A 13,877-nucleotide genomic window follows, 5' to 3' on the forward strand; every position below is an offset into this window, starting at 1 on the left:
TCGTCTGAGTTGAGCTGTTGTGTCACGTTCCTGTTGTCTGATGTTGTCAGAGTCAGTCTGCTGCTGTTGCCATGGGAGCAAATCACTGGATGGTAATGACACAGTAAAGCAGCTCTGCCTCGTGTCTGCTGGCTTTGCATCGGAGTAAAGTCCAGCTCTACATTCTGACTGTCACGAAATCCTCACCTTAATCTGACCATGAGTCAATAATCATTAATCCGTTCACTTTGTAAATCCCCTAAATAGTAGACCAGAGTCAAGTCCATTCAACTTGCTCCAAGGTGTCATTTCAGCACCTTAATCTACTTTTTGTCTGTTGTAACAAAGACTCCAAGCAAATAAAACACAAAGCCATCAAGTATCAGCCTGGACTTCCCTAATGTTGCAAAAAATGTGATGAATGAGCTTATTCCACTGTGACTGGATCTGAACCTGATCTCCCAAGATTTGATTTTCCAGCAATTTAACAAAAGAGTCTTTTTTATGTAAAATGGCAGAATGTTGGGTACAGAATCAAAAAGCACACACACACACACACACACACACACACACACACACACACACACACACACACACACACACACACACACACACACACACACACACACACACACACACACGCTTGCACACACAGTAGTCCATCAGGCACACCTACCATAGAAGGTTGATAGGAGAAAATATATTCCACACAGACGACATGATAACAGAGTCATTTCACACTTCGCTGACTGTGTGTGTGTGTGTGTGTGTGTGTGTGTGTGTGTGTGTGTGTGTGTGTGTGTGTGTGTGTGTGTGTGTGTGTGTGTGTGTGTGTGTGTGTGTGTATGTTGTAGGGTGCTGGGTACATGTACTGCATGTGCCTTGAGACTTAGCTTCTCACAGATTTCCATATGATGAACCCTGAGGTCGTCCTGACAGTGAATGAGGAACAGACGGAGAGAAGGTGCAGGGGGACGCGTCACAGTCCTTCAGGACGTCGCAGTGCCTGATGTGAGGCGCAAAGTTGCGTGATGGAGCCGTCCTCACCACAGCCTCATTACCAGGGACCAGCGCTAACAAATTAAAGCTGCAACATGTCCTCGTGATGACATCATCCGCGTTGTTGGTTTGTATATATGTGGCATGCTGACGCTCATGTCGCCGTGTCCTCTGGCACACGTGCTCCTGAAGCATCTGTGCAGGTCTGTGGGCGTGATGCGGTATGTGACAATCCATCCTCACGCCTCACAGCCTTTGGCAGGCGGAGGCCTAATAATAAATGCAAATTGCAATCAGAGGAGCAGATCGGGGCTGGAGAGGATAATTGCTCCATTATGGTTTTGTGTGTGTGGATGGATGTGTGTATTTTGTATAACAGAGAGAGAGAGAGAGAGAGAGAGAGAGAGCAAGAGAGAGAGAGAGAGAGAGAGAGAGAGGGTTCCTGGACGCTGATGTCACAAACAGACTGCATGACAAGAGACTGAGGGAGGTGTTACAAATATTGATTTGTTTGTTGGATAAAGCTCCACTTTTCCAGCATGAAGGCCAAGTTAGATTAGTCTGTGATATAACTCCAATCCCCACCATGTATTAGTATCTGTAGAACTATATGACTAGTATTTGTTTCATTAGTGTTCTCAGCAGCCAGAATATTATGAACTATAACTATTTAATCAGTAATAATATAAAAAATGTTTTTTTTTTATAGTAGTAAGTAGCACGTGTGTGCGCGCGTGTGTGCGTGCATTCTTTCACCCGCTCCTTTAATTCCTCTGCCCCTGATGCGACTGCTGGTGTTGGTCCTTCTGTCTTTTATTCAGCCCATTCATCATTTCCTCACTTGTCAGCTGTGTCTTACTTCATCTTCTTTCCTCACTCCATCTGTGCCTCCACAAAATTCGTTGCATCCCTTCCGATCATTCCCACCATCTGCTTCAGACTTCTGCCTCCCCGGCCTTTACTAGCTTCACCTCGGGCCTGTGTCATCCGAGCTTTTGAACTAACTCTGCCACAGTAATTGTTTAATGTAGTTAGGCACATATATAATCTATGATTGACAGAATTACCTGCCAATATTGAGACTAATATTACTGCACATAAGCAACATGACATTGCACTTAGAGTCTTGTTCTTATTTCCCTATGTACTTATTTAAGTGCAACTTTATTTTGGTCTCCAACAGCACCGGAAACAAATCTGCTTCTAGCTGCTACATGTTCCACTGTGTCCAACATTTATTAGCCACCTTAACCGACACTAAACACATAGCATGTCTTCAGAGATTTATATTGAGGAGAAACAGTTTCTCTCACCTTTCGCTACGGCGTCGTGTGTCTCTATTCGTCGGCCCAGTTGACCGATGAGGCAGTTTGACTGACGGCTGGAGCGGCCATTTGCTCAGCGCGAAGGAGACAGAGAGGCCTGAGCAACAGCTCCAGCTCAGCTGCATCATGTAGTGGCGGGTTGTGGTGGTGGCGTGGGGTGGGGGATTATGAAGATTTATTCCTCGGGTACTCCAGCAGCACAGGCATGATTATGATAGCATAACACAAGGTGCCATAAAGAAGTGTGTGTGTGTGTGTGTGTGTATGTGTGTGTGTGTGTGTGTGTGTGCGCGTGCGTTTGTGATCAGTCATTCCTGTAGTCCATGAAGCCCTCGATCAACTACGCTGTTACTGCCAGTCGCCCCTCGTGCGTGGCTCTCTTTCATGTCCACGCTGAGTCGGCTCATTTGCATGTGTGTGAGCATCTGTGGGTCAGCTCACCTCTCTACCCAGACGTCTTTCAGTCTTTCACCTACAACACCTGGTGTGACCGCCGATAAGGGGTGAGGAAGGGCCAAACCCGCTGACCACATGCTGGCTGAGATCACACGCGCACGGCCCTCACTCTGATATTTCACCCGGCGGCAGAAAGGGACGCATACGTCTTCCTGACAGCGGAAGAATGGAGAGAGACATCCCTCTGTTATCTCCAGGCACACACGTACTGTCAGAGATTTATAGTACAAGGCTTTAATGGCGCCCTCACACACTTCTCCCTGTGTACCCCTCGTACAGACTCACAAACACACATTCATCCATCACTTTCCTCTTCCTCGCTGTCCCCTTCTTCATCAGTTTCTCTATCGGCTGTTCGTCTCTCATCTTCCACCTCTTCTGATCTGTCCCCTCCTTCTTCCATCTTCTTTTCCCCCCTGTGTCTCCTCCTTCTCCCGGTTAATTAAAAGTACAGTTAAAAAATAAAGACGTCAACGTCGTTTTTTGTTCGGTGGCAGAAACGTGTCAACCTAAGATTGAGGAGGGCGGAAATACGCTCAGTGTTTTTATAAACAGTCTAATGTTGCCAATAAATAGCCAGCTGACAGACGTACGTGACTCTAATGGGCAGTGGTTAAACCTTAAACACACATCATTGACCTGTGTGATTTACAGAGCAGTGCTTGCAGACACTGGACAAGGCTGATCTGGTGGAAAATATGCTGCTGTGTTGTTCAAGCGTTGAGCGTATTTTGTTACTATCCCCTTTTAACCCAATGACAGTGAGCCACAACCCCCCTTTACTGTGTCTATACCCTGTAGAACATAAATAATAAGAATGTTCTCAAATTTCAAATATGGCTTACGTTGGGGTGTTGGTTTGTTCTGATTCTCTCTCAATCAAAATGAAAATACAGGAACCACTGTCTGTTACTGTTCCTGCTCAAGTTTATTATTATTATCTTAGACCTTTTATACAATTTGTGCGTGTTTAATTCCCAGTATTTCCTCAGACTGTGTGTCTGTCTGGTGAAGTCTTGTCTTATCTTATGCTCGTAATGCTTCCAATCATATTTGATCATCCAGTTTTGCTTTTCATTCTCACCTGAATGTCTGTTTTTTGTATTCAGGAACCATTTACACTCTCCTGCAATCAAACACACACATTACACTCTCTCACACACACACTCGCCCTTCAACACAACCCTATAATTTGCCAGATGCGGCGAAATGTTGGTTACTATGGCAACTACTATAGAGAGACTTTTTCGTTTTTTTTCTCAATTTTGGGCAATAGGGCTGCACAGATACACGCGCCGGGATACGCACCCATCATGTGATCATGACTGACGCACTGGATGGGGGAGTGAATGAAAAGCCTGCTTTGCATCTGCAGCCAGTTAAACTGGGACGAGCCATGCAAAATTACCCCGTAATGGACTGGAGAGGTCTGCTTTCATCAACAATGGGCTGAAGGGGTTATGAATGGAAAGACATGAAAAACAACAGGACGAATAAAATGTATGAAAAACTCAAACAGCAAAGATCTGGCATTTATACTCCTGGTTCATATTTGACTTTAACATTGTAACTACTGTTATAATGTTAAAATGCATAATGCAATCATGCTTCTTATAGAAAAAATACCCCAAGTCATCAGCTACAGCTAAACACAAAAAATAAAAGCATGGGTCACACACACACACACACACACACACACACACACACACACACACACACACACACACACACGCATCTGGTTGGAGCTGATAAGAATTTCCCTCCCCTCAGGGAATCAAGCGAGAGGAAAACATGATGTAGAAAGATGTGGCGTGAGGGGTCGGCGTGCGGAGGAGGAGGAGGAGGTGGGGAAGCCGTGGGTGGGTGACAGTTCAGAACGGCAGCGTGCGTGTGAATGGTACCCCCTTCATTGTCTAGTGTGTGTGTGTGTGTGTGTGTGTGTACGCGCTTCAGAGGGCGTCTATGTTTTACTGGCTTGTTTAGGATAATGGCATCTAATCAATGAACAGCCTGTAGACACGCACACACGTCGCTGTATCCTACAACCGGTCCGTTTACTGAGAAGCTGCAGTGACCTGAGAGTTAAAAACACTTCCTCTAAAGTCAGTCTTATTCTGACAAGTGTGAGTGTGTATCAAACATGCACAAAGACAAAGAACTTTATCTGAAGCCCATGACGGAAGATTGTCTCTGCTGCGCTTTGCATTTTATTTCCAAGGCGACTCATTACGAACGAAACCGAACGTTTTATCCTCCTATTTCCTGCCTAAACAAAACTACATCTTCAGGACGTCCCCAGCTTGTGCTTGACTTGCCTTTCAGCCTCCACGTCTAGGCCTCAGAGCTCACGCAGTTATACGTGTTTTTTGTAAATCGTGCGTGGTCGTACTACGCATGTCTGACGAACACCACCCAGTGACGTCAGCTGACAAAAAGCCGCTCGTCTATGTAAATCCTGAGTCAAGCACCGAATCCTCCGCATGGGCGTGAAGCTCCAGCCAATCGGAAACTCTCGCTGGCAGGACTTTACATAAATCTGCATGGCTAATGTACTGTGCAAATTGAAGGAGTGACACAGTGACTTTACCTTTTCTCTGCGATAGTATAATTCAACAACTGACCTTAAAATAAAAAAAACGCAATGGCCTGATAAATCCATTCATTTGGTCTGTGGCTGGACCAAGTGGAAAACAAACTGCATTTGTTTGTGTAATTGGCCATGAGGAGAGAGAAATGGAGCAAATGTGTGAGTGTGAGAGGGAACGGGTGTATAAACAGAGGAGATGGATGAGTCTATTAAAGCAGTGGCTAATCCAGGCTATTAGGAAGCAGAGTGAAGAAGTGTGGGAGAAAGGAGTACGTATGTTGGGTTAATGGCTCTAAATACAGAACTAAACGGACTAAAGGACTGTTAGAGATTATTATAAATGTCCCCAGGGGCGCTTCTGTGAATCCAGATGACTGTAGACCATCATTACATGTTGCTGTTGTGGTAATTTAATAACAATATGTAGTTTGCGTTTTATGTTTAAGTTCTAATAGTTAGTTTCTATATCTGTGACTTTTTCTGTATCCAGAAAACATAAACATCATTTTTTAACTTTTCAAGGATTTCCAGGTGGTTCATTCCTACTCTTGTGTCCTGTCCATAGACTGAATGTGCTGACATGACTGTCATCACCTGTTCTATCAGGTTATTAGATTAAGGTTAAGGTCCACATCGTTGGCCTTCGCGAAAGGTGGGCTTTAATTACAGATTTTTCCCTACAAAGCCTCCAGTTTGTCTGTTTCAAATGACTTTTCTGTCACTGAGAAACCTTCCTCCCACGGCTCTTTGGAGGCCTTGATAGGAAAATCCTGCTGACAGGACAGTAACCCAGGGGTGAGTGCAGGACTCTCAAAAGGTAACCTACATACACATACACAGTCACATAGTGGCGTCAGGGCTCAGGAGCTGTGCTTTAGAGCAATTACATATAAGGTTACACGACAACAAGAGGCTTTGGAGGTGGAGTATCAGCAAAATTCCTCATATGGTGCCAAAACAAAAAGTCAAAGCGTAGGTTTGCAGGAATACAATGTAAACGTGATGAAGACTGTTGTATTTTCATCCGTCATATTTACATCATATGACGAAGGATCACCTCTCACACACAGCCTGGATGCTGATTAGAGGGGAGCTCCGTGTCCAGCCAGTCAGAAAGCAGCGTGTCACGCGAGTCGTCATAGCGATGGGTCCACCTTCTTCGAGCGGGAGCAGAGGGGAGGGTTGGGGCATGGTAAATAACTGGGACACACACACACTAACTGCAGTGGACAGGCCTTCGCTTCCCATTAAGTCATCTGCTGGCCCGAGGACGGATTAAAAATACTTCAGCACAAAGAGAAGACCCAAAACAACAACAACACCAGCGGGAGAGAATGTTTTTGAACAAATAGTTAGAATAACAGTAAATGCAATCAGTATAACTTTTATAAATCACTCAATAAATACAAACAATCAAAGACTGTATGTACAGAGAGGTTTAAAGCTTAATCATGTGACTTACAATAAATCAACAATTCCTGGGTGCAGTTAGGATTTTGTATGAATCACTGATGAATCTAGGACACGTGTGGGTGTTTAAACCCTTCATTGTGAAAAGCAGCTTGTGCCTTAACTCCCCCTTCTTCCATAAATCAGTGTTTATAGTGGACTTTGAGTGTCTTGTGTGTTTACAGGTGCTTCCTACACTATAGTTTGCAAAGTGCTATTTAACACTTTCTATCTGAACTTACTTCCAAGGTCACATCGTACTGGGTTTATTTGAGAGCACCAGCCTCATCCACTTACTGTCATTCAACTCAAATACACACAAACGAAGATTTACTGGTGTAAAACACCAGTCGAGTGACGCTCAGTGACATTAGTGCGATGTTCCTGCAGTCACTCACGCTGAGCACAAAACAAGCGCTTCTTGTGCTGACGCCATGAAATCAGGACATACTCTGCGTTAGAAGGTAAAACAATCAGTGCTGCAAACTAAACAAACACTAAAGTTTGTGGATATGATTGTGTATCTGTGCAATGACATGGAGGCAGTCGGGCAGATACATGTGTGACTGTGACTGTGACTGTCCCCCACTTTTAACACTTTAATAAAATAACTGTGTTCTCCTTCCTTGTGTTGTCCTCAGCAAACACAGATATTTCCCCTCCTCCTCTATCCCAGCTCTGTTCTGGGTCTCCATTTGACAAATCACCACATTAAATGTGGCCATTTTTCGGTGCCCCACACTTCCCTCTGCTTATTGGTTTCAGATAAAGCAGCAATATTTCCATTCATCTACTTCCGTTCATCGACGTAGTGCAGCGCACATGCCACACACACTCACATGCACAGTGGTGCACATACCTCCTCTTTTTCCTTGGTCGTTAATAATGTACTGATGGAAACTGTGAGGTTACTGACCCATAGCCAACCCATTAATCAAACCAAGCAACTAGCATATGATTGTAATAAATATGCTCTTGACAAATGTGTTGTAGTCAGACGAGTAGATTCACTCCTTGCCAGTAGTTGAGAGCAGAAGGACTAACGTGATAACAATATTTATATTATTATAATATTATAATATTTACTCAAAATTTAACAACTAATTTTGCAGACAGATATGGATCAGTCACAGTACATATTGTGATCTACATTATTTAAATAGCTGTAGAGATAGTTAAAGTCTGTGTCCACTCTTTAAACAGGGATTGATTAGTCTATTAATAATAAGTAATAGTTTGAGCCACCATGAAATAAGACTGAGCTGCTAGTTATTGCTGAGCAATAGGGCCTGGCATTGGACAGGTATTATAATGGAGATGTCCTGAACTCTAGTGGCAGGAGAGTGGAACTACAGTAGCAACCTGCGTACAAAAAATCGTGGTAAAAATCAGCATTTGAAGCAGCAGTAAATTCGAGACAGTTCCGAGCAGTTTCTAGATATGAGCAATAATTGAAATGTTATAAAAAATGTATTTTTCTTTGCTGGTTGAATCAACTGGACTGAAGCATGAGCACTGTGGGTTCTTTTCAATGTCGACAGTGATAGAAAGGTCTCATTTTGAGTATCCTGAAAACCAACATGCTGCTTTGACTTGCAAATAATATGAAACCATTTATAGAAGATTATCGGCTATAAATTCAGGTCTCTGAAGAAGATCTACCAGTGTCGTACTTTATTTTTGTTTTAACTTTATTTTAAAATGTATATTTATAGTGAAAATATACAAGGCGAAAACAATATCAGAATCCGAGAGAATAGAAAATAATATCACAAAAAACATTCAAAAACGGGAAAATAAAAAAGTCCTATTGAAATTGAGGCCAGAGTCGGTGTCGCCTATTTTATGACGTATCGGTTGACTAGCGCGGTTGCCTAGCAGTCGAGGGGCGTGTCCAGTCGCGGCGGTGACCAGGGAAGGTACTGGTGGGCGGAGCCTCCCACACGGTCACCAGGAAGAGGAGGGACACGGGGTTGGACTCCGTCGAGGCCGCCGGGGGTTGAAACGCAGCGGCGCGTTTTCGTCTTAGCTGCACTTTTTAAAGTTTGGCTACTATTAGGACTTTGTGGACGGCTGAAGAAAATGTCTAACTTGAACTGGAAGCCCTTTGTTTTTGGTGGTCTAGCTTCTGTGACGGCGGAATGCGGTGAGTAGGTGCTGGCAGGCCGAGCTGCGTGGATTATAATCAGCTCATAATTTGAATCCTGGCTGAGTTGTGGCTGTTAAGAAGGTCTTGTACATTCTGGGATACAGGGACGTTCCCGATCGACCTAACCAAGACGCGCCTTCAGGTCCAGGGACAAGTAGGCGACAGTAAATACCGAGAGATCCGGTACAGAGGCATGCTCCACGCCGTGGTCCGGATAGTGAGAGAGGAAGGAGTGCGGGCTCTGTATTCAGGGTACGTGGGATCCTATTATCTTATTTCTGTTTTATCTACCCATTTTTTGCATTAGTCTTTGCACATATCGTCTGCAAACACCACCCATTTTGCAGGTATTTAAATGTTGTGAAATCTCGTGGGAAAGCTTAATGAAAGCACGCATGATTTTTACAGAATAGCTCCTGCCATGTTGCGCCAGGCCTCCTACGGGACCATAAAAATTGGCACATACCAGAGCTTTAAACGGCTGCTGGTTGAAAGACCCGAGGGTGAGTCCCAGTTTTCTTCCCCCACTGACACACAAACACAATTCAGTGCCTATTCCTGTGCAGTCAATGGCCCCTGCACATTCCTTTTGCAAGGCGACCTGAGAGTCACAGACATGTAACAATAACTTCTCTTTTTTTGTTTGTGGACCTGTCAAAACTGTGACTGCCTCATGCACTTGTTTCAAATGCTGCTTGTTACAGCCTGCCTTCCACTCTCCTCCTATTTCAGATGAGACTTTGCTGACTAATGTAGTGTGTGGTGTTTTCTCTGGAGTCATCTCTTCCTCCATCGCAAACCCCACTGATGTGCTGAAGGTAGCTGTTTGCACACATCCAGATTGTGTTTGATTATGTGCTAATGTAAAGTCACGAGAATTTTTTTCTTAACCAGTCGAGCAGGTTCGGAAAGTTATCTCTGAAAAACACTACAACCTTACTCAGTTCTGGAGGATTCTTTTTACTTATGCAGCCTTGAACAGCACCAGCTTTTATGTATAAGCTTTTGGTAGGATGGTGTCCTGGGGCTATCAAAACCCACTTGTGGAATATTTTTAGACTAAGCCTTGGGAGACTTAACATGGTGTCCTGCATGCGATCTGGGTTGACATGGCCTTTCGGAGGTAATGACATCCTGCCTTCAGTGTGTGTTATGCATTAACAGACTGCCTGTTCGGGACATTGCGTTTTGGCTGTGCCTGGCAAGTCCAGACAGAGCCAAGCAGCAAACGGAGACTGATCCTGCACAGAGCACTCATTATGAATGAAAACAAGTGGAACACGTGCTGCAGATGTCCTGGATACACGTGCGGAGAGAACAGCTTTAGAACATTGTGTTTTCCACAATTGCCTACTAACATTTTTGCCTCTCGTTCCAGTGGGAGTGGACTCAGTGTTCTGTACTGGCTGTGCTCTGCCTCCGCGCTTGCTCCTCAAGCTGTAAACTGTTATCTCTGCCTGTTTCCACAGATTCGCATGCAAGCTCAGGGAAACGTGATCCAGGGCAGCATGATGGGCAATTTTATCAACATTTACCAGCAGGAGGGAACAAGAGGCCTGTGGAAGGTGCCACAAACCCGACACATGCTTCATTTCCATTACCCCCTGTGGTCACGAGTTTCAGATACTGACACAAGCCCTGTTCTCTGCATCAGGGCGTCTCTCTAACAGCGCAGCGGGCGGCTATTGTGGTCGGGGTCGAGCTACCGGTCTATGACATCACCAAGAAGCATCTGATCTTATCGGGTTACATGGGGGACACTGTGTATACGCACTTCTTGTAAGTTTGCCAGGTAACATGAATATCCTGTTCTTTTCCTCTTGTGATGTTCTCACTGGAAGAAAGGACAAGGCTCACAGTGAAACACTGAGCAAAAGCAAAAAGTGGAGGTAAAAGACAAACTCTTGTACCTTTGCTTGAAATGCCAGTAACACATTTTACAATAAAAGACAGGGTTCACATGTTTAACAGTGGAACAGTAGCTCCTGTTTAACATGTTTTGCTATCACTGCTGCACATTACTTGCAAACATCACAAAATAATCAGCTGGCTAGTTTGACTGTATTACTGACTTAAGCTGCAGCCGTTTCTAAATTCATGCTGAATCCAGGACGTGAGCTAGGATGCAGCAGAGCTAATTTTGTGTATCCGCTAAAAAAAGTTCCTCATATCCGCTCCTAATGACGACCGTCACGATTCAGTTGCGCTCTATTGTCCCCTAGGTCCAGCTTTGTGTGTGGCTTGGCCGGTGCTTTGGCCTCCAACCCGGTGGATGTAGTCCGAACACGCATGATGAACCAGAGGGGAGCAGCCCTGTACCAGGGAACACTGGACTGTTTACTGCAGGTCAGTCTGAACAGGCAAGCCGCTTGAAGACAGGAGCTGGGGTTTGTGTGAAGAAATAAAAAATCAAAATATGCTCCAGATCGGACTCAAAGAGTCCAATTGTACCAAAATGAAGTCGGACTACATTCTATCCCGTATTAACAGCAGTTGTAGTTATGCAGTAATAGTAGCCGTAAAATCTGGCTGTTAGTGATCTTCCAGCCCCAGTTAAGGCCGCCCAGAGAGGTCTTTAGGATGATCATTAGAGGATAATAAGACAAAGTGGGTTCTTAATGTGTTTGTTTTCTCCTCAGACTTGGCGCTCCGAGGGCTTCATGGCCCTCTACAAGGGCTTCTTTCCAAACTGGCTCCGCCTGGGACCATGGAACATTATTGTATCCTTTAACCATCTCATTAGTGCGCCAGTCTGTTTACATTCAGCCTAGATGATGTAAAATTTTCTGAGTTGGTGAAATCTGCATCATAATGGTGCAACTGCAAACTATAGTGTATAGTGTTTCGAGCCATTGTCAGATAATGATGATGATAATAATAAGATAAGAACTCTGAAATAACCATTGTGCCGAGAAAGGAAACGTTCAGCTAACACATGCACAATAGGCATTAATCAGATTCTGGAAAGATGTCGTGAGCACAGTCTTGTACGTCTGGATAGAGGTGACCAGCGGGCCGTGACAGCTGATGTGTAGACAGAAGCAAACTCCCTTCTCAACAGAAGTTCCACTCCTCTGCTTGCATATGTTCCTTTACTCTGTTCCCAGTTCTTCCTCACCTATGAACAGCTGAAGAAGCTCAATGTGTGATTGCCGGAGTGTAATGAGTGATGAAAAGCCACTGCAAGATGAGCCTAGAGGACCAAAGATAGGGATGTGTGTGTTGGGAGGGATCGATGAGGGAACTACTGAATGCTGCACAGGGCCGTAATGTCTGTTTTGATTTGAATTCGCGGATTCACTTTGCTTAATTTATTGCCTCAATTTTAAACGGTGAGTCTTTTTAGACGGCTGCAGCTCCAGTCGCTTTCATTTCAGTCACATGCTGTTTTTAAAAGTGCAGCGGCCTGCTACAGCAGCGGTGGCCTCCGGTGTGAGAGCCTTTGTTTGTGTCACAGGCCGTCTTTGCCTAAGACTCATGATGACACTGAATGTTGGAGAGCGGCTGACAATCACAGCGACGGTTCCCTGCAGAAACAATGAAACGTCTATACGTGAGTCAGCCAACTTGGAAGGTGTTTTTCTATATCTCTAAACCCGGCTGTGGGTGTATAGAAAGTTAAATTTATTCCTTATTCAGCGAGTCTCCCTGGAGTATTTACACAGTCAAGTGCCAAGAATTCTTTACGATGTACTGTAATAAATAACTGTTCTATAAAGGGCCTCATGGCCAGCGTGGCAGCTGCAGGTAGTAATTATAACCCGAGGCCGCTGGGTGTTGACCTGTGGCCCCTGGTTTCTGTGTCACTACATATGTTGACGTAATAACATTACATACAGACACATTATGTAAGCCTGCTCTTCATGTTGCACACTCCTAGTCCCTAAAACCACTGCACATGGTCCAGAGCTATTATTTTTATTTTGTATTTATGTGTTTAATGCTCATGCGCATCTTTGTTGCAATTATTAGGTATTTTGCTACTGTACTTGTTCATTGTGAGCTGCCAGTTTCTTTTTCGTTGTTTTATGTTGACGTGAATGTTGCTGTAGGGTAGGATGTTTGAAATAAAAAGGTAAAAAGGAATATTTGCGTCTTGACTTGTTTTGGCCACAGGGTGGCGCTGTGGGGCCTTACCCTCCGCCACCGCAACATGACCCAGTTGAATCCAACAGTCGTTTATAAATCTTTCTTAAAATTCCCAGACCTCAACTTTGAGAGCACAAAATCTAGCACAGTCGCGTTTCTGAGGGATTGCCCAGTTTTCACACACACGTTCCCACACAACAGCGACTTATGAATAATTCAGGGGATCTAAGATATAATTGTTCTCGTCTTTCTGTGGGTAAATTCCCAGTTTTCCTTCATCAGAGATGTTTTGAGAAGATGATGGAACCTCAAGGGAGAGTAGTGGGAAACATTGCGGTGAACTTGCAGTCTCCATGCGTGTCTGTGCCTTATTCTTTTATTCAGGAAGAGGTGCCATGGGACTTATTATTCCTATGAAAAGTGTTATTGTTGTATCCCCTTTATCTAAGATGCCAGGAGTTGCAGCGTGGCTGAGTCCGTGGTGTGATGGAGGGGCTGAGGGTCTGTTCGCAGGTACAGGCAGTGACTACAGAACTAATGGGGCAACCAAGGCAAATCTCCCATGTGTGTCCATGAGGGAAAGTAACGCGTAACGTGCAGCATCCGGCATCTCTAATTTTGAATCATCGCCCACTTTCTAGCATCACTGGCCCTGGCATAGTCCTCCACGAGCTGGACCAGCACGGCCAGGGGGATTCCAGCAGTCACAGACATGCTGCATTATAGGTATTATCTGCTGCCTGGCCCAAGGGCTTGGGGGGCCACTCTATTGTATTCCAGGGCTCAGAATGAGTTTTGGTGCCACAATCAAACTTGCCCTTTCTCTCGCCTCCTTTATTTGTTT

The 13,877-nt window shown here is 44.6% G+C and overlaps 1 protein-coding gene across 1 annotated transcript; it reads left to right on the plus strand.

Annotated features, from left to right (window-relative positions):
* Positions 1-8,742: 8,742 nt before the first annotated feature.
* LOC114844949 (kidney mitochondrial carrier protein 1) lies at positions 8,743-13,030 on the plus strand. Its single transcript, XM_029132655.3, has 9 exons — positions 8,743-8,941; positions 9,049-9,196; positions 9,353-9,447; positions 9,677-9,762; positions 10,414-10,509; positions 10,599-10,723; positions 11,167-11,290; positions 11,584-11,664; positions 12,052-13,030. Exons 1-9 carry the CDS (start codon positions 8,878-8,880, stop codon positions 12,091-12,093), a joined length of 861 nt encoding a protein of 286 aa, XP_028988488.1. The 5' UTR covers positions 8,743-8,877; the 3' UTR covers positions 12,094-13,030.
* The last annotated feature ends 847 nt before the right edge of the window (positions 13,031-13,877 follow it).

This window comes from Betta splendens, chromosome 17 (genome assembly GCF_900634795.4).
Source record: "Betta splendens chromosome 17, fBetSpl5.4, whole genome shotgun sequence".
NCBI lineage: Eukaryota > Metazoa > Chordata > Actinopteri > Anabantiformes > Osphronemidae > Betta > Betta splendens.

Coding starts and splice junctions, on each gene's coding strand:
- LOC114844949 (XM_029132655.3), top strand. CDS start 8,878: ATGTCTAACTTGAACTGGAAGCCCTTTGTTTTTGGTGGTCTAGCTTCT. Junction 9,763..10,413: donor ACCCCACTGATGTGCTGAAG/GTAGCTGTTTGC, acceptor CTGTTTCCACAG/ATTCGCATGCAAGCTCAGGG. Junction 11,291..11,583: donor CACTGGACTGTTTACTGCAG/GTCAGTCTGAAC, acceptor TTTTCTCCTCAG/ACTTGGCGCTCCGAGGGCTT.